Source organism: Dendrobates tinctorius, unplaced genomic scaffold, assembly GCF_039654945.1.
Source record: "Dendrobates tinctorius isolate UK_male_01 unplaced genomic scaffold, ASM3965494v1 ptg000633l, whole genome shotgun sequence".
NCBI lineage: Eukaryota > Metazoa > Chordata > Amphibia > Anura > Dendrobatidae > Dendrobates > Dendrobates tinctorius.
In genome coordinates, this window is record NW_027362285.1 from 71,679 (window position 1) to 92,863 (window position 21,185).

A 21,185-nucleotide genomic window follows, 5' to 3' on the forward strand; every position below is an offset into this window, starting at 1 on the left:
TGAAAATAATCTACTGCATGCTGGCCAAATTAGCTGCCCACTGGGTTTTTTGGAAATGAGGAAAATAAATGTTTCGCGACTGTTACCCCTGCTTCGGCTGGCATGATCAATATGGAGACAGATTAAAAGGGTGGTTGGATTTGGGGATATTATAGCTGAAATGCCCCTATGGAATAATGACTACCTCCCGGCGCTACTTGAACATCCATCTGCCGAGTTTTGGGCTCAGTATAGTATCTCTATGATAGGTGATCTATATGTTCATGGAACTTTGATGTCCTTTGAACATTTACAAGTTAATCGCAATGTCCCGAGATCCCAGTTTTTTCATTATTTACAACTAAGGTCAGCTTTTCAATCGCACATGAGATGTATAGGTATGAATAATGCTATTTCGTCTCTACCCTTGATAGGGATCCTTAAATCACAAGGCCCCCAAGGTCTCATCTCCTCTCTATATACATATATGCTGTCAGTGGGGACGGAGTCTACCTTAGATTCCGTTAAAAAGAAATGGGAGAGGCTCATCCCAGATACACAGGGAGAGGTGTGGGAAGAAATCCTGGAGTCACCAATCTGGGTATCTCTGTCTGCCTTGACTCCAACTCGAATCTTTAAGATGGGCTGATACCAATCATCGGAATGTTTGAGATGTAACTTAATAGATGCAGACTTTATCCATATGATCTGGTGCTGTCCCATCGTTGCACAATATTGGAGGGAGGTGACATCACTATTGACATCTTTGGTACAAATCCCTGTTCCCCTTGAACCACTGGTCTGTCTATTTGGAGTATGGGATGAGGAGACATGGGGTCAATATGCTGGGATTTTTCTACGGGAGGCACTGTTTATGGCGCGAAAGGTACTGGCATTACGGTGGATGGGAAGTTCATCTCCTTCTCTCGGGTCCTGGATCAATTTGGTGAATTTGATTATCCCATATGAACGTACCTTATATCAAAACAGAGGGTGCCCGGGAAAATTCTAAAAGATTTAGGAGAGGTGGACTTCCTCTCACCTCACTTTGTAAAGTAGAGATGTCACATAGTAAATAGCTAATTATGTGGAAGTAGGCTGTGGAATAGTTTAGGTCCTTGTAGGTGTAGGTATGGTTTAGAAGCTAGGTAGATTTCATCACTGGAATAACACGAAGCTATTGTGATTTAATTAGCATTATGTTTTGCTTTATTTGTATACAACTGATGCGCACATTTTGCTTTACATTTTCATGTTATATGAAGCATATGTATATCTTGTATCAAGCTCAACATCATGTACCAGTGTGTGTACTGTATAGCTGTTTACGGTTTAATAAATGAATTTAAAAAACAACTAAAAAAAAAAAAACACTATTCAAACCCCATTGCAAATTAGGTTAATAAGCAAAACATAGAAACTTTTTGCAATAAACCAAAAAAGAACAATTTAAATATTATACCACAAAGAATATAGCAAGTGAATTCTCCAATATCATAAAATGCCATTTCTAATGATTACTGCAGCCTCAGAATTATTCAACGCCTCCACGACAAGCGTCCAATACTTAATTGAGATCTATTTGGCTGCTATGACCTGCTGCAGATGTGATGCAAAGAAAGACAACAGCTTCTGCTTTCTTGCTTCATCAAATTCAACCAAAATTTTCCGTATAGGTCAAGTTGGGCAACTGTCATGGCCACTCCAAAATATACCAGCACTACTTCTGAAACCAAATCTTGGTGGATCATGAGGTATGCTTGTAATCACTGTCCTGTTGGAAGGTCCAATGAAAGTTTCAGTTTCCTCACAGAAGACATGATGTTTCCTCTTAGGATTAGCTGATACTTAATTGTATCTATCTTGTCCTCCACACTCTGCAGGTTAACAGTGTCAGAGGAAACAAAGGAACCTCGGAGCATCGACGAGCCACCACCATGCTTCACTGGAGGGTTTTCTTTTCATCACATGCCAAATTCTTCCTCCTCCAGCCATGCCACTGTTCTATAGGCCCCTACAAAAGTTTCAGTTTTGTTTTAACGCTGCACACAGCAGAATCACAAAACCTTCTGGGTGGCAGCAAGTAATGTTTCATTATGCAAAGTAAGGCACAAATTAAATATTGAAGGTCTCCAAGACACACACACACCTACTAATCCCAAAACACAGGTAAAGTCAGATCTAATAAGATCAAACCATATGACTAACACAAAAAAATTGGGATCCTTCTTTATGGAGTAATTAAACAAAACTGGAACTTTCTGGGTCAATGGATTGCCAGGATGTTTGGAGGAACAAAAATGAAGAAAATAAGAAAAGGACACCACTTTCAGAGGATCATGGTAGTGGCTTGATGCTCTGGGGCTGCTTTGCTTTCCCTGACATTGGAAACCTGCAGCATGTGGAGGACAAGATAAATTCAATCAAATATCAGTAAATCCTAACAAAACAAAAACCCAAACATTCATTCATTTCAAGGATCTGAAGCTTCGGCATCATAAAACATTCCAACAGGACAATGACAAGGCTTGGCTTCATAAGGAGTCCTGGAAGATTCTGAAGTTGGGTGTCACATTTGCCTGACTTGAATCCCATAAAAAATGTTTGTTATGAGAAGGCGTGCCCTGACAGCCATGTGAAGAGGATGCACTGAACTTCGCTCCACTCTACATTCCGTCATTTCCATGGATATTAGTGAAATATTGATTCCTTTGCATCGATATTAGTGAAATATTGATTCCTTCGCACCAGAAGCTGGGTTAACCCCTTCATGACCAAGCCTATTTTGACCTTAATGACCAGGCCATTTTTTGCAATTCTGACCAGTGTCCCTTTATGAAGTAATAACTCAGGAACGCTTCAACGGATCCTAGCGATTCTGAGATTGTTTTTTCGTGACATATTGGGCTTCATGTTAGTGGTAAATTTAGGTCGATATTTTTTGCGTTTATTTGTGAAAAAATCAGAAATTTGGCGAAAATTTAGAAAATTTCGCAATTTTCAAATTTTGAATTTTTATTCTGTTAAACCAGAGTTATGTGACACAAAATAGTTACTAAATAACATTTCCCACATGTCTACTTTACATCAGCACAATTTTGGAAACAAAATATTGTTTTGTTAGGAAGTTATAAGGGTTAAAAGTTGACCAGCGATTTCTCATTTTTACAATAAAATTTAAAAAAATTTTTTTTTAGGGACCACCTCACATTTTAAGTCACTGAGGGGGGTCTACATGGCAGAAAATACCCAAAAGTGACACCATTCAAAAAACTGCACCTCTCAAGCTACTCAAAACTAAATTCAAGAAGATTATTAACCCTTCAGGTGTTTCACAGAAACTAAAGCAACGTGGAAAGAAAAAAAGGACATTTTAATTTTTCCAACAAAAATTTTCTTTTAGCATCAATTTTTCATTTTCACATGGGCAACAGGATAAAATGGATCCTAAAATTTGTTGGGCAATTTCTCCTGAGTACACCGATACCTCATATGTGGTAATAAACCACTGTTTGCGCGCACAGCAGGGCTCAGAAGGGAAGGAGCGCCATTTGACTTTTTGAATGGAAAATATGCTGGAATATTTAGCGTTTGCCAGGTCGCGTTTGGAGAGCCCCTGTGTGCATAAACATTGGAGCTCCTCCACAAGTGACCCCATTTTGGAAACTAGACCCCCCAAGGAACTTATCTAGATGCATAGTGATCACTTTGAACCCCCAGATACTTCACATTTTGATCTGTAAAAAAAAAAAAAGTACTTTTTTTTTTCACAGAAATTTTCTTTTAGCCTCAGTTTTTTCATTTTCTCATGGGCAACAGGATAAAGTGGATCCTAAAATTTGTTGAGCAATTTCTCCTGAGTACACCGATACCTCATATGTGGTCCTAAACCACTGTTTGAGCGCAGGGCAGGGTCCGGAAGGGAAGGAGCACTATTTGACTTTTTGAATGGAAAATTAGCTCCAATCGTTATCGGACACCATGTCGCGTTTGGAGAGCCCCTGTGCGCCTAAACATTGGAGCTCCCCCACAATTGACCTCATTTTGGAAACTAGACCCCCTAAGGAACTTATCTAGATGTGTAGTGAGCACTTTGAACCCCCAAGTGCTTCACACAAGTTTATAACACAGAGCAGTGAAAATAAAAAATATTTTTTTTCCCTCAAAAATGATTTTTAGCACACTATTTTTAATTTTCACAAGGCTAACAGGAGAAATTGGACCACAAAAGTTGTGGTCCAGTTTGTCCTCAGTACGCTGGTACCCCATATGTGGGGGGGAACCACTGTTTGGGCACACGGCAGGGCTCAGAAGGGAGGAGTGCCATTTGACTTTTTGAAATGCAAATTACTTCTAATCGTTAGCAGACACCATGTCATGTTTGGAGAGCCCCTGTGTGCCTAAACATTGGAGCTCCCCCACAAATGACCCCATTTTGGAAACTAGACCCCCCAAGGAACTTATCTAGATGCATAGTGAGCACTTTGAACCCCCAAGTGCTTCAAAAAAGTTTATAACGCAGAGCCGTGAAAATAAAAAAAATTTTTTTTTCCTCAAAAAATTATTTTTTAGTGCGCAATTTTTTATTTTCACAAGGGTACCAGGATAAAATAGACCCCAAAAGTTGTTGCCCAATTTGTCCTGAGCATGCTGGTACCCCAAATGTGGGGGGAACCACTGTTTGGGCACACGTCGGGGATCGGAAGGGAAGTAGGACATTTTGAAATGCTGACTTTGATGGAATGGTCTGCGGGTATCATGTTACATTTGTAGAGCCCCTGATGTACCTAAACTGTGGAAACCCCCCACAAATGACCCCATTTTGGAGACTAGACCCCCCAAGGAACTTACCTAGATGTGTGGTGAGCACCTTGAACCCCCAAGCGCTTCACAGAAGTTTATAACGCAGAGCTGTGAAAATAAAAATATTTTTTTTCCTAAAAAAAAAAAAATATATATATTTTTAGCCAGCAATTTTTTTTTCACAAGGGTAGCAGGATAAATTGGACCCCAAAAGTTGTTGTCCAGTTTGTCCTGAGTACGCTGGTACCCCATATGTGGGTGGGGAACACTGTTTGGGTACTTGTCGGGGCTCGGAAGGGAAGTAGTGACATTATGAAATGCTGACTTTGATGGAATGGTCTGCGGTCGTCATTACGTTTGCAGAGCCCCTGATGTGCCTACACAATAGAAACCACCCACAAGTGACCCCATTTTGGAAACTAGACCTCCCAAGGAACTTATCTAGATGCCTGGTGAGCACTTTGAACCCCCAAGTGCTTCACAGAAGTTTATAACGCAGAGACGTAAAAATAAAAAATTTTTTCCCAGAAAAATATTTTTTTAGCTCCCAATTTTTTATTTTCCCAAGGGTACCAGGAGTAATTAGACCCCAAAGTTGTTGTGGAATTTTTCCTGAGTACGCTGATACCCCATATGTTGGGGTAAACCACTGTTCGGGCACACGTCGGGGCTTGGAAGGGAGGGAGCACCGTTTGACTTTTTGAACGCAAAATTGGCTGGAATCAATGGTTGCACCATGTCGCGTTTGGAGACCCCCTGATGTGCCTAAACAGTGGAAACTCCACAACTCTAACTTCAACCCTAACCCCAACACACCCCTAACCACAGCCCTAACCCCAACACATCCCTAACCCTAATCCCAACCCTAACCATAACCCTAACCCCAACACACCCCTAACCCTAATCCCAACCCTAATTCCAACCCTAACCCTAATTCCAACCCTAACCCTAATTCCAACCCTAACCCTCTTTCCAACCCTAACCCTCTTTCCAACCCTAACCCTCTTTCCAACCCTAACCCTCTTTCCAACCCTAACCCTCTTTCCAACCCTAACCCTCTTTCCAACCCTAACCCTCTTTCCAACCCTAACCCTCTTTCCAACCCTAACCCTCTTTCCAACCCTAACGGAAAAATATAAATAATTTATTTTATTAGTTGATCCAGCCTATGGGGGTGATAAACGGAGGGTTTATTTACTTTTCATTCTATTTTGATCACTGTGAGAGTTTATCACAGTGATCAAAATGAATGAAAGGAAATTGCAGCCGGCGGGCGCACTGCGCATGTGCCCGCCATTTTCCAATATGGCGGCGCCCATGGTCCGGGACACCGGGAGCCATAACGGCACTCGGTGAGTACCAGGGGGTAGGAGGGGGGCGATGGGAAGCCGGGGGGAGCGGAGGGAAGGCGGGGGGGAGATGATGACGGCGGCGGAACATCGCCGCTGTCATTCAGTGGCAGGGGGGCAGATCCTCCCCGTTAACGGGTGTGGGGGGGGGGTCGGATCGCTGTCACCAGCCATGTCCGATGCTACAGCCAATCAGAGCAATCGTAGTCACGTGGGGGCAAAGCCACGCTCCCTATGGTGAAGAACAAAGCCCCCTGTATCTGCGGGTCGGGTGACCTTTCAGTGACCTAGGTCACCCGACCCGCAGGGGGCTTTAAAGTCATGACGCCACATAGGTGTCACTGGTCAGATTAGCACCAGTTTTCATGACGCTTATGTGGCGTCATTGGTCGTGAAGGGGTTAAAGTCCCTGGAATGTACGGAGAAGCATTGAAATTCACTCACGCATGACGAGAAGCAAGCATGAGAAGGCGCAGTCGATATAGCATGCCTTCCAACATGGTGCCACCGCCACCCCACATCAGCCAGAGTGAGAGAGGCTGAGGCTGCTGCAGCAAACCTGAGGAGACTTGGTAGGCCTGACCTTAGACCCAATGACAGATAAATTACAATCTGATGAGGTATTCTCCCAGGGGGAGAGAGAGAGACACACAGACAGACACTGCTACTGTGCAGGGAAGGCAATGTGGCACCGCTCTAAGCGCAAAAGTCAAACAGAGAAGTGCAGGAACCTATGGGGAAGCTAATCCAGCCAATGATTCTGGGAAAGATCCAGCACTACAAGACTTTCTCTTTTGTAAAATCCTGCAGCCTCTTCATTACAAACTCTCAAACACATGGGAAGGCTTAGAAAGGACAATAATCTGATCAGACAGGACATGTAGAAAATAAACAGCAGGGTCAATGAGTTGGAGGAAAGAGTGAGTTCTGTTGAGGACCAAATACATACTATATAAAAATGTCACAGGAGAGGTCTTCGGAATATCTATGACCTAGACAATAGGCGTCGGCGAAATAACATGCATTTAGTCGGGGTTCCTGAAAAAGCGGAGGGTCGAAAATTCAGTTGATTTTTTTAAATCATGGTCGACTACAATGTTCAGCAAATACAAACTCTCAATTTTCTGCAATTGAAAGAGCTCACAGAGTTCCTACACGCCCTTTGCCACCGGTGGCTCCACCGAGGCCTGTACTCATCAAATTACTACATTTTGAAGATAGGGACCACTCTTCACTTACCATTGATGAAAGAAAAATATCTATTTATCCTGACTTTTCAACAAAAGTTCAGAAGAAGACGGCCAAGCTCTGGGATATAAAAAAGTGCCTATACTTTGCATGTTTTGCAAATAGATTTTATTCCGCTACTCCACTTCAAGCAGGAAATGCAGAGTTATGATAATATATGTACCTGCATTATTGTACATACAAACTATTCGTCTTTTAAGGGCAGTCAGGTTTGTAATTAGCCCTATTTCTCATAAGAGGAATGTGTATTTTTAGTTGAATGGTTTCTGGTTTTATGAAGGGGAATATTCAAGAGAGGTTTTCCATACTATACTATGCAAGAAAATATAACAGATTAGCAATTCAAAAGGTGGGGGGAAATTATGCTTTAGGGATTATTTAAATATTTTTCCATATAATTTATCCTGCTCTAAAGTGATGTACTACTTAATATGGGGCATATAATTAATGTGATAGTCTGGAATGTCAGGGGCTTGGGGAAAGCTGTCAAAAGATGAGCTGTGTTCTCTTCCATAAAACAATTTCAGCGTGGTATTTGTCTTTCAGAAACTCATTATCTGTGAGACTCCGATTTCTAAGGGGCTCTTTGGTAGTGTGCACAGTACCATTCAGTTTTTTCTACTCATGCATAAGCATTTTAGTGCATAGATCAATTCCATGTATCTGTTGCTCCTCTAAAATAGACACTGATGGAATATTTACATGTTTTGCTTATACCAATCCCACCAAGGCAACATCTGCAAGGAGTTTGCATGCTCTCCCCATGTTTCCGTGGGTTTCCTCCAGGTTCTCCGGTTTCCTACCACATTCCAAAGACATACTGATAGGGAAATTAGATTGTGAGCCCCATCGGGGACAGCGATGATAATGTGTGAAAACTGTAAAGCGCTGCAGAAAATGTTAGCACTATATAAAAATAGATTATTATTACCATATACAATATTAACTTTACTATAGTAGCTTTGCATATTCTACCCCCCTTACTCAGCAGAAATACTTAAAAAGGATTATTTAATAATTTAACTTCCAGAGACACCGGTTCTTATAGTAGGGGATTTTAACACCTACCTACAACCTATCCAGGATAAATTTAATACGGGAAATATTTCTCAAAATTCTCAATATGCATCTCTACATTATCTGCTAGAGGAGGTTGTAATGGTGGCGCTATGGAGAAGAAGGCACCCTGATGTCAAACAATATTCCGGTTATTCTGCCTCCAAACATTGTCAAGATTAGACCTAGCTATTGGGTCTGAATCAATCATACCCTGTATTAAATTGGAGTTTCTGTGACCACTAGCCTACACTGCTGATAGGTGTTGTGAGGTCTCTGGGGAAATATACAAGGGGCCTCCTTCCTTTTTGGCTGCAACTAATTGGCTTATGTGTACTATGTACTGGGAATAAGCATAGGGGAAATCCATAAGAAAAACCAAAAATTGCAACATAATGTTTGGGAAAAAGGCACTTTATGTAGAATAGAATGGGAAAATGCACAGAAAATACTGAATGATCAACTGGTTTTTTAAGCAAAAATACTTTATAGAAGGTGAGAGCAGGTCACCTACTGGCAACTAGTTAAAGCACAGACGGGGATAATCTATATACAGTTGCTTTGTCATGGGTAGTCGAATTTTTCCCAAAATATATCACCAGATGTCAGGAAGCTTATTATTCCTCCAAAGTTAATATTGTGCTGTACAGATTACTGACAAAGTAAATGGAGTCAAAGTGAGTCACCAAACTGTGGTCCGACGACTAAGAGCAGTAGGGTTGAATGCATGAGTTCCAGTCAAGAAGCCTTTCATCTCTACAAAGAAGCAAAAAGGTCCTACTTGAGTTTGCCAAAGAAAACAGCCAATGGAAAGCTTGGTCTAAGGCAGGGGTGGGCAATTAATTTTCCCAAGGGGCCACAGGAGAAACTGGCACTGCTCTGGAGGGCCGAACCAATTGGCTGAGCTTAAAGGGGCAGTCTGTGTAATACTCTAATCTCGTTTTCTAATATACTTCAATGAAAAATTCTCAAACATATACTCGACATTCAGACTTCCTGTCTTTTTAACTTCCAATGAAATTTTGTTAGAAATTCACCAGTGCATACTCAAATGAGCCGTCATCAGGAGGCAGACGCTGTTGACACTGCCACAGCCTCTGTGCCCTCTCTGAAATGAGACACGATCAGTGATGTCTGTTTTGGAGGCTCGGCTAGTCCTGCTCACCTCATAAAGCATCGGATGTAAATTGCGACGCATAATCAGTATGAGCTCAACCACTGACGACTCTCAATTCTAAATATTTTTCTATCTACTGGCTAACATGGTACAAAGACAAACATCTTTCCTGTATCATGAAAATATACCTTTTACGTTGCGCTGCACTTTATATACCTATTAGGGGATTACATACATATACACACACATACATACATATTGGCATATACACAAGAAAAACAGGCGATCAAAAAAAGTCCAAAAGACTAATGGATTCAAAAGATAAAACATTGAATCTTTATTATAATATGACCGAGGTGTAAGGAGGATGAAAACAAGTCAGACATGACCATGGTAGCACGAAGGCGACCAAGTGGGGCATACACAGGGCTTATGGACAATGTGGGGAAAAAACAGGTTGCTTAAAGATAATCATGATGGTAACATTAAAGGTTAGCTCCCATCCCCAGACTATGCATATTGCAAACACAACCCAACAGGATGTACAAATATAAAGGTAACACAATATCATAATGAAAACATCTTTACCTGTTGGAGTGGTAAGTGGAAGTCCACCCAGGTATGACCCCCCCCCCAACGCACGTTTCGGCGAATGGCATTTCTCAAGGGGTGATGGGAAAAGGGAAGTGAGGGATATTTAAGATAGAGTCCACCAATAAGACGGTAGAACACACACGTGACAAATCAGGCCAATCATACATATAACAGGATTTACTCACAAAAATGGCGCTTGTAACCATGGTTACAGCACAAAAGCCAAGCGGCCACATGTGACCCAATCTCATATGTCAGTGCCCAGCAGTGGGAAGTGGACAGGTGCCTCATCCAAGATTTAATTATAATAATAGCGCCATCACTAACCTAAAGAAGATATCACAAAGGATATCTAATATTGGGGCAGAAAAGACCTAAGCCCCGTCCCATATTGATGACATCAACAGGCGCGATAGAAAAAGGCAACAATCACCTCAGAGCGGCCGCTTCCCCTGCTCAATCACAGACACAGGCGCATCCAGTCATAGTGACGCGGTCGCAAAACCAAAGACCACGTCACAAACTCCTCCCCTTAATGAGTCATGTGACGGCGCGTCCAACCATAATGACGCGCTCCGCTACCCTGGCAACCCTGACGGCGGCATCGCCCAGTCGTGACGCCACATCACGTGGTTTGTCACATGACCCGATGCCAAGAGCCGACCAGCGTGTGGGAGACAGCAGCGCGTGCGGCAGGAGCGCCTGTCACATAAAGAGGAGATATATTAATACGAAAACCATAAACAGATGGGTGCCAATACTAGAATCACAAAGGGGAAAGGAGTCAGGATCAAATGAGATAAGAATTAAATATACATATATAACATTAATTTCTAGTGTCTGGAGCATATGTGGTTACTGACCATATGTACGGCCATGTAAGATAATATATACAGCACCAACAGAACAAACAAGGCATAAACAAACAAAAGAGAGAAGACATTATAAAGGAATATTGTAAGAACGTCATATGATAACATGGGCAAAACTAAGCAATATAATTATCATTATAGGTACACTAAAGATCACAAGTATACGATGTATATTGCCACGAAGATGCCCATAGCGTTCCTCATCTCAAAGATACAATATGCCCGAATGTATCCAAATGTAGAAGGGCCATGTAGATTTCCAAAGATTGAAACACAAATGTGTAATACATATTGTAAGTTGGGCTTGTCATTAAGGTAGGGGACACTCGCTTTGCAGCCAAATAATCAGATCCGGCACGGGTTTTCCATAAAACAATAACAGTCCATGCAGTTTATTCAGGCATCATAAACCCAAAGCAATAGAAAGTTCTTATCAAACAGCATAGCGTCCATGACAGAGCTCCACTGTCAACCCTGTAGTCATACAGGTTATGCAGTGTTCAATACGCAGGCTCTCTAGCCTCACAGTTATCTGACCCCGTCAGGGTTACCTCATGGCTGCTTCATACTCCAGACCTTCATTCCCTCCCCTGGGAACTGTCAGACACTTGCAGCCATAAAACACAGCGTCCACATGTGCTGTTAGGATAGCAGCCACTTCTTCCAGCGAGACCTTCCATACGGACCAACTGGGTCCAAGCATCCACACGTGACCTACCCTGGCCACCTTATATGGTCCGAAGCCACGCCCACCACATCACATGGCTATGACCTCATCACTGGTTCTACAAGCATTCACACAGTCTTTACTATAGGCATTTTTAGACACACCCCTAGGTGGATTTGTAGGTAGCTGGTCCAGCACGTATCACCAGCTACCTGGAAAGCTCTTCCTGACACAGTGTAACAGAAGCTCAGCAGTACCTCTGCTGATCAACACACATATTAAAGCTTCCATCCCAAGGCCACCTACCTTGGGATACATAACGGTCATTCAGCATCCTGCCACTCATCCTCTCTACTGGGACACCCACACAGCGCCCCCTAGCAGACAGACACAGTGGTCACTACACCACAATATACACACACAAAAAAATAAGGGAACACTCAAATAACACATCCTAGATCTGAATGAATGAAATATTCTCATTGAATACTTTGTTCTATACAAAGTTGAATGTGCGGACAACAAAATCACACAAAAATCATCAAGGGAAATCAAATTTATTAACCAATGGAGGCCTAACTTTGGAGTCACCCACAAAATAAAAGTGGAGTGTAATGTCCTTAAAACAAGTCAAAATGAGGCTCAGTAGTGTGTGGGGCCTCTACGTACCTATATGACCTCCCTACTGTACAATGCGTGGACATGCTTCTGATGAGGTTGCGTTTAGTCTCCTGAGGGATCTCCTCCCAGACCTGGACTAAAGCATCCATCAACTGCTGGACAGTCTGTGATGCAACGTGACGTTGGTGGATGGAGCGAGACACGATGTGCTCAATTGGATTAAGGTCCGGGGCACGGGTGGGCCAGTCAATAGCTTCGATGCCTTCCTCTTACAGGAACTGCTGGCACACTACAGCCACATGAGGTCTGGCATTGTCCTGCATTAGGAGTAAGCCAGGGCCAACCACACCAGCATATGGTCTCACAAGGGGTCTGAGGATCTCATCTCCGTACCTAATGGCAGTCAGGCTACCTCTGGCGAGCACATGGAGGTCTCTGCGGCCCTCCAAAGAAATGCAACCCCACACCATTACTGACCCACTGCCGAATCGGTCATGCTGAAGGATGTTGTAGGCAGCAGATCGCTCTCCACGACATCTCCAGACTCTGTCACATGTGCTCAATGTGAACCTGCTTTCATCTGTGAAGAGCACAGGGCGCCAGTGGCTTATTTGCCAATCCTGGTGTTCTGTGGCAACTACCAAGCATCCTGCACGGTGTTGGGCTGGGAGCACAACCCCCATCTGTGGACGTCAGGCCATCATACTGTACCATCCTCATGGAGTCAGTTTCTACTGTAACCGTTTGTGCAGACACATGACACATTTGTGGCCTGCTGCAGGTCATTTTGCAGGGCTCTGGCAGTGCTCCTTCTGTTCCTCCTTGCACAAAGGCGGAGGTAGAGGTCCTGCTGCTGGGTTGATGCCCTCTTACGGCACCCTCCACGTCTCCTGGTGTACTGGCCTGCACCTTCCATTTGTTCTAAATAACTACGTTTTTACAGAAACGGACAAATACACCTACCTGGGCATGGAAATTCAAAAGTCACGAGTTTCAAACGAGCCAGAGACCCTGAAGGACAAGGCCTGCAAAACCTTCTATGCCATCCGAATGAAACTCTACCATCTGAAGCTGCTAGTGAGGGTCTGGCTAAAAATTTTCGATGCCATAATCACCCCAATCCTCCTGTACGGCAGTGAAGTCTGGGGCCCTCACACATAACGAGACTGGTCAAAGTGGGATTCCAGTCCAACCGAAATATTCCACCTGGAATTCTGTAAACACCTTCTCCAAGTCCAACAGAGCACGACCAACAGTGCCTGCTGGGCTGATTCCCACTGCACCTAGTAGTCCTGAAGAGGGCGCTGTCCTTCCAGGCTCACCTACAGAGTAGCAACCAAAACTGCCATCACCACAAAGCCATGCTACTTGTAGGCGATCTCCACAAACCAGGACCCCTGGAACAGCTCATCCAAACCCAACCTGACCGAACAGTCAACCAAAGCAACCTGACAAAAGCCAGTATCAGGAAGACGGTAGACGAGAGGCAGGAGAAATACGTGACTGGAAGAACGATATCAGCAGTTCTCGACAGATCCTGAGCCGTATAGACTCAGTGCCCACAATCTGGCCATCGAGGTCAGACGTCAGAGTTACAAGCCCAGGGAAGACAGACTGTGCCTACACTGTGACCTGGAGTTTAGACCCACTTCCTGCTACACTGCACCAAATACTCAACAGTGAGGGATACGTACCTCAGGAAACTATCCAATCTCTTCCCGGATTTCAGCTCCATGAAGGAGGAAGAGAAAAATATATCCTGCTGGGGGGGGGGGGGGGGGGAGAAGCACGACGGAGATAGCATCACAGTATGTAAGTGCATGCCATAGGCTGCGAGAAAGACAACCATGATATGCAACCATGGACTTCATTATCGCCCACCCTGTACCCCATCCATCATTCTCTGAGTCCCCCAACCATTAGCCCCACAGTCCCTACTGTACATATGCTTGGGCAAAACTAATGTTTATGTTTATTTGGTCCTGCCAATAAAGCTTATTTGATTTTGAAAATATGTGTATGTATATATAATTTTTATGCCCTTAAACCAGAGAGTTGTTTCACACAAAATACACTGCTCAAAAAAATAAAGGGAACACTTAATCAACACAATGTAACTCCAAGTCAATCACACTTCTGTGAAATCAAACTGTCCACTTAGGAAGCAACACAGATTGACAATCAATTTCACATGCTGTTGTGCAAATGGAATAGACAACGGATGGAAATTATTGGCAATTATAAAGACACACTGAATAAGGGAGTGGTTCTGCAGGTAGGGACCACATCTCAGTACCAATGATTCCTGGCTGATGTTTTGGTCCCTTTCGAATGTTGGTTGTGCTTTCACACTCGTGGTAGCATGAGACGGACTCTACAACCCACACAAGTGGCTCAGGTAGTGCAGCTCATCCAGGGTGGCACATCAATGCGAGCTGTGGCAAGGAGGTTTTCTCTTCTGTCAGCGTAGTGTCCATAGGCTGGAGGCACTACCAGGAGACAGGCCAGTACACCAGGAGACGTGGAGGGGGCCGTAGGAGGGAAACCCAGCAGCAGGACCGCTACATCCGCCTTTGTGCAAGGAGGAACAGGAGGAACACCGCCAGAGCCCTGCAAAATGACCTCCAGCAGGCCACAAATGTGCATGTGTCTGCACAAACTATTAGAAACCGACTCCATGAGGATGGTCCGAGTGTCCGACGTCCACAGATGGGGGTTGTGCTCACAGCCCAATACCGTGCAGGACGTTTGTCATTTGCCACACAACACCAGGATTGACAAATTCACCACAGTCGCCCTGTGCTCTTCACAGTTGAAAGCAGGCTCACACTGAGCACGTGACAGACGTGACAGAGTCTGGAGACGCCGTGGAGAGCGATCTGCTGCCTGCAACATCCTTCAGCACGACCGAATTGGCAGTGAGTCAGTAATGGTGTGGGGTAGTATTTCTTTGGAGGTCCACACGGTGTGTCTTGATAATTGCCAATAATTTCCATCTGCTGTCTATTCCATTTGCACAACAGAATGTGAAATTGATTGTCAGTGTTGCTTCCTAAAGGCCCCGTCTAACATAGGGAGATCGCTGAAACGTCACAGATTTCGTGCTCAAATGTCCTGGGCCATTTTTTGACCACAGGTGTCCCAATGCCAGCATGCATTGCTGTGTTTGACTCCAACGAGCGACCTCCTTGGCGACTCAGAACTCAGGGACACAGGCGAGAGTCGTCAGAATCACTGCTGTGTGACAAGGTCCCAACTGCCGAGGTCGTTCTATGGACCGCCGGAACGTTGCTGCATCGCTGGGTAAATCTGCCTGTTTGATGGCTTACTGGTGACCATGTAGCGACGCACCAGCAAACCTTACCACGTCATATCATTGTCGGGATCGCTGGTGCGTCGCGCAGTGTAACGGTACCCTAAGTGGACAGCTTGATTTCACAGAAGTTTGATTTACTTGGGAGTTAGATTCTGTCGTTTAAGTGTTCCCCCAATTTTTTTTGAGACTATATATATATATATATATATATATATATATATATATATATATATATATATATATATACACACACACATACACACACACATATATATATATATATATACATACACACTATATATATATATATATATATATATATATATATATATATATATATATACACACACACACACACACACATACACACACACACACACACACACACACACATATACACACATATACAGTGGGGAAAAAAAGTATTTAGTCAGTCAGCAATAGTGCAAGTTCCACCACTTAAAAAGATGAGAGGCGTCTGTAATTTACATCATAGGTAGACCTCAACTATGGGAGACAAACTGAGAAAAAAAAATCCAGAAAATCACATGGTCTGTTTTGTTTTCATTTTATTTGCATATTATGGTGGAAAATAAGTATTTGGTCAGAAACAAGCAATCAAGATTTCTGGCTCTCACAGACCTGTAACTTCTTCTTTAAGAGTCTCCTCTTTCCTCCACTCATTACCTGTAGTAATGGCACCTGTTTAAACTTGTTATCAGTATAAAAAGACACCTGTCCACACCCTCAAACAGTCTGACTCCAAACTCCACTATGGTGAAGACCAAAGAGCTGTCAAAGGACACCAGAAACAAAATTGTAGCCCTGCACCAGGCTGGGAAGACTGAATCTGCAATAGCCAACCAGCTTGGAGTGAAGAAATCAACTGTGGGAGCAATAATTAGAAAATGGAAGACATACAAGACCACTGATAATCTCCCTCGATCTGGTGCTCCACGCAAAATCCCACCCCGTGGGGTCAGAATGATCACAAGAACGGTGAGCAAAAATACCAGAACCACGCGGGGGGACCTAGTGAATGAACCGCAGAGAGCTGGGACCAATGTAACAAGGCCTACCATAAGTAACACACTACGCCACCATGGACTCAGATCCTGCAGTGCCAGACGTGTCCCACTGCTTAAGCCTGTACATGTCCGGGCCCGTCTGAAGTTTGCTAGAGAGCATTTGGATGATCCAGAGGAGTTTTGGGAGAATGTCCTATGGTCTGATGAAACCAAACTGGAACTGTTTGGTAGAAACACAACTTGTCGTGTTTGGAGGAAAAAGAATACTGAGTTGCATCCATCAAACACCATACCTACTGTAAAGCATGGTGGTGGAAACATCATGCTTTGGGGCTGTTTCTCTGCAAAGGGGCCAGGACGACTGATCCGGGTACATGAAAGAATGAATGGGGCCATGTATCGTGAGATTTTGAGTGCAAACCTCCTTCCATCAGCAAGGGCATTGAAGATGAAACGTGGCTGGGTCTTTCAACATGACAATGATCCAAAGTACACCGCCAGGGCAATGAAGGAGTGGCTTCGTAAGAAGCATTTCAAGGTCCTGGAGTGGCCTAGCCAGTCTCCAGATCTCAACCCTATAGAAAACCTTTGGAGGGAGTTGAAAGTCCGTGTTGCCAAGCGAAAAGCCAAAAACATCACTGCTCTAGAGGAGATCTGCATGGAGGAATGGGCCAACATACCAACAACAGTGTGTGGCAACCTTGTGAAGACTTACAGAAAACGTTTGACCTCTGTCATTGCCAACAAAGGATATATCACAAAGTATTGAGATGAAATTTTGTTTCTGACCAAATACTTATTTTCCACCATACTATGCAAATAAAATGAAAAAAAAACAGACAATGTGATTTTCTGGATTTTTTTTTCTCAGTTTGTCTCCCATAGTTGAGGTCTACCTATGATGTAAATTACAGACGCCTCTCATCTTTTTAAGTGGTGGAACTTGCACTATTGCTGACTGACAAAATACTTTTTTTCCCCAGTGTGTGTGTGTGTGTGTGTGTGTGTGTGTGTGTGTGTGTGTGTGTGTGTGTGTGTGTGTGTGTGTATATATATATATACACACACACACACACACACACACACACACACATATATATATATTCAAAAGTAGGTAGACAGAAAATAACATTTATTTTCATTTATATATAAAATTATATTTACTAACATAAGCATAACGTTGACAATTTTATTCTGAACAATACAAAACAGTGCTTTCTGTGCTGACCCGCTCCCCTTGGTTTTTATGATGTCTTTCCCTTTCATTATGTCTTGTTAAATGTCTCAGTCTACCTTTGTCCTTGTTGGTGTCCTTATTTAATTAAATGAAAATTTGTTATATTGAATGAATTGTTGGTATTTTTTCTTATTTATACATTTTTTCACGAAGTTTTTCTGAAATAGTGTTGTGGTGTCTACTTTAATTTAGCCATATTCACCTGGGTACTAATTTCTCTCCTTAGTATTGATGTTTTTTTAAACAAAAACTAACACTTAGACAGTGCTCTCAGGCTTGGTTGGCTCACTTTGTTCCAGAAATTTGCACCAAAATCTATACATTTTTTTTTAGCAAGGTGTCCCATGTTTGGTCCCATCCATTTCATCATATCACTTTTCAGTGATGCCATGCTCGCTTGCCAGACAAGGCGCAAAAATTGTTTAAAAAGCATACATTTGGCGCAAGTCAGTTTTTGGTGCAGAATTCTGAAATGTTGGCTTAATAAGTAAGCCCCAGTATTTCTTCTGATTAGTTTAGGATTTGGAATGTTCAGCCATTTACTAATTTGCAGTATGGACCACCCGTTCAACACAAAGCAAATACAGACCACCGCTCAACGCTAAACTTATTTACAATGAAGTAAACAGGAAAATAAAGTCAAGAAGAGCAGCTTTATTAATGATGCAGCTAAAATGGATGTCTCTTTCTTATTGGATCATTAATGCCTATGGCATGTGGCAATGATTTCATACCTGGTGTTGTTTCTGCTATGCTGTTCAGGATGGCACACATTACATCTCCTCCTAAATGATGTGGATTAAGGACATGAGCAAGCCGCTGGGTTTTATTGAATTGGTTCTCCAATTCCAGAAAACCTTTATCACCTGATAAAATAGTGAAAGGGATTTGCTTGGGTAGTTTCTCATCTAGGCGTCCTGCCTAAAAGCAAACACAAACACAAGTTAGTGCCAAAATGTCCTGTGTGATGCCCATTACATATCAAGTGTAATAAAAATGTTATACTCAAAAACCCTAAAGTAAAAAGGAAATGTCATTCTATTTATACATATGTATTTTACATTGTGAGATCCATATATACCGTCATGAGGATAACTAAGCATAACCTTGTTAAAGTCTATGGTTTCATATATCAGGACATAATGAAAGATCTGAACCATTAACATGCTGAAGCCTTTAGACTACGAGCTGTAGCTCTTGGGGTATTTGCCATTTCTCAAGTAATGCATCGTCTGAACTTCTGTTGATACTGAAGCGACGATCACTCCTGGGGAAATATTCAGCAGTCTAGAATGTTTTCAGCTTGTGAATAATCTTTCTCACTGTAGAATGAAGCGCTCCAAAATGACTTTACAACACTACCTAAATTGATGGATAGCAACAATTGCTTCTCTAAAATCATTGCCTTTAGCTTTACTCCTTTGCATGGTGTAACACACGAACGCATACTCCAGAGCAGCAAACTGCCAAACTTCTTTTAATCAAAGTGGTCACACCTGCTGATGAATAAATAATCAGGGCCTTTGATTAGCAGCACTTGAGTGCTACTTTCCCTCTTAAGTCCTATGGAAGCAGTCAGGGTGCATTTCATTTTTTCACATACTGCTTCTGCATTTAAATCCACTTTTTGGTAAATAATAACATGGTGTAGAGACACTAAAAGGAACTTACATGCATGCAAATAGCAAAGTCAGCGGCATTTTTCCTTCTGCTGCAGTGAGGATGAAGGAAAAAACAGCCAATATTCAAAAGATACTTATAAATCTTGCAGGTCTCAGGGGGCTTCCAATTACTTCCTCCACCTTCAAACAAATTAAATGTTTAGTTAATTGGATCAATTTTAACAAGTTCATGACCAGCTACATTTGAGTTTTTCCCACATTTTCGGATTTAGAATCTTTAAAAGAGGTATTCTCATCTCCAAGATCCTATCTTGATATGTAGTAGGGATAATAATTTATCCGATTAGAAATGTAGTATAGTTCTCCTGATTCACTATGTTGCTTACCCCATGTGCAGGGCATTGCAGCAGCTTAGGTATCCATAGCTACGCCCACTCAGTGACAGTTGAGAGCAGTCGTAACCATGGATACGTAAGCTACTGCAATGTCTGCATATTTGAAAAGCCATATAGCGAATCAGGCAAACTATATTACATTTCTAATTGGAGGCATTTGCTATTGCTTACACCTACTACACATTGGGATGGGATGTTGGAGATCGGAATACTCCTAACTTCCTTGTTCAGTCATTCAAATAATTTTTACATCTTTTTTTCTTAATCCTTTAAATTACATTTTTATATTCACATTTTTATTCTATAGATTTTTTCCTTTATACTGTTGTCAGATAGGAAATGAAAAGGTGTCTGCTTTTCACATTTTAGCCACTCATTTACTCTACTTTCTATTACAATTATTTTATGGATGAAATGTTCACCTCCCCCCCCCCTCCCCCATCAGCAGAGTAGGTACCAACAGTTAATCGGACTGGTGATGGCTTTTTCATTTTTTTTTTTTTTTCTTATTGACGATTTACTTTTTTCCTAAATTTATAATCACACATTAATTATGCCTCTCCCATAAGGTCATGAAAAACACTTCAAAACACTGAAATATATTTTCTTCTTTCCTTTAATTGCCAATATCCCCTATAACTGAGGCTGAGATTTTATCCATAGTTACAGGGCACATTGAGTCTCCTGCCAGCAGTGTAGAGCCAAGTTTCGCACATTGCCTTTGTTTTATGCGAATGACTTTAACAAATAAATACATTTTATTACTATTTCTGAAACAAGATGTGTACAGCTGCAGCATATTTAAGTATTTCTTGGAAAAAAATCCAAACACAATTTTGGATATTTTCACTCAAAAAGTAGCAAATAGAGCTCCCCTTCTTGAACTGCTTCTTAGCTGCAATTTGAGTTCTGGGTAAAAAGAACTGATCACAAAGAAAAAAAAAAGACAGCCAGCTCACCGACTTGTGGAGGAAACACGGAGCACCATCCTGGTATGGCTTGATCCAATGCGAAAAAAAACGAAGAAGGCCCAGCTTCTCATGATAAAACTTGAAATTTTATTCCATCATAGGTATAAGAACAAACATACAGCTCCTTTGGACTATATCAGCTCATCAGACAGACATGAGCGACATGTTTCGATCGCTTGCGCGATCTTTATCAAAACTGACATTTCAAGACCACATACAGATTAAAAAGGAACAAACACCAATCATCTGTTAGAAACAGATCACGATTGAAGGTTCTATTCACATGTTATAAGAAAAGTGCAAAAACTAT

The 21,185-nt window shown here is 42.3% G+C and overlaps 1 protein-coding gene across 4 annotated transcripts in view; it reads right to left on the minus strand.

The window, feature by feature from the left end:
- Positions 1-21,185, minus strand: part of LOC141079193 (E3 SUMO-protein ligase ZNF451-like) — a 104,651-nt gene that overhangs the window by 11,826 nt on the left and 71,640 nt on the right. For 3 of the 4 annotated variants that reach the window (XR_012228204.1, XM_073565285.1, XM_073565283.1), the window contains 2 exons: positions 19,559-19,689; positions 18,622-18,808 (listed from right to left, as the gene is read on the minus strand). Coding sequence is in view for 3 of the 4 variants with exons in the window: in XM_073565285.1 (XP_073421386.1) it covers positions 18,622-18,808; positions 19,559-19,689 (318 nt within the window). In the remaining variant the exon portion in view is untranslated. The remainder of the gene's footprint in view (positions 1-18,621; positions 18,809-19,558; positions 19,690-21,185) is intronic. The other variant, XM_073565284.1, reaches the window with a different exon arrangement.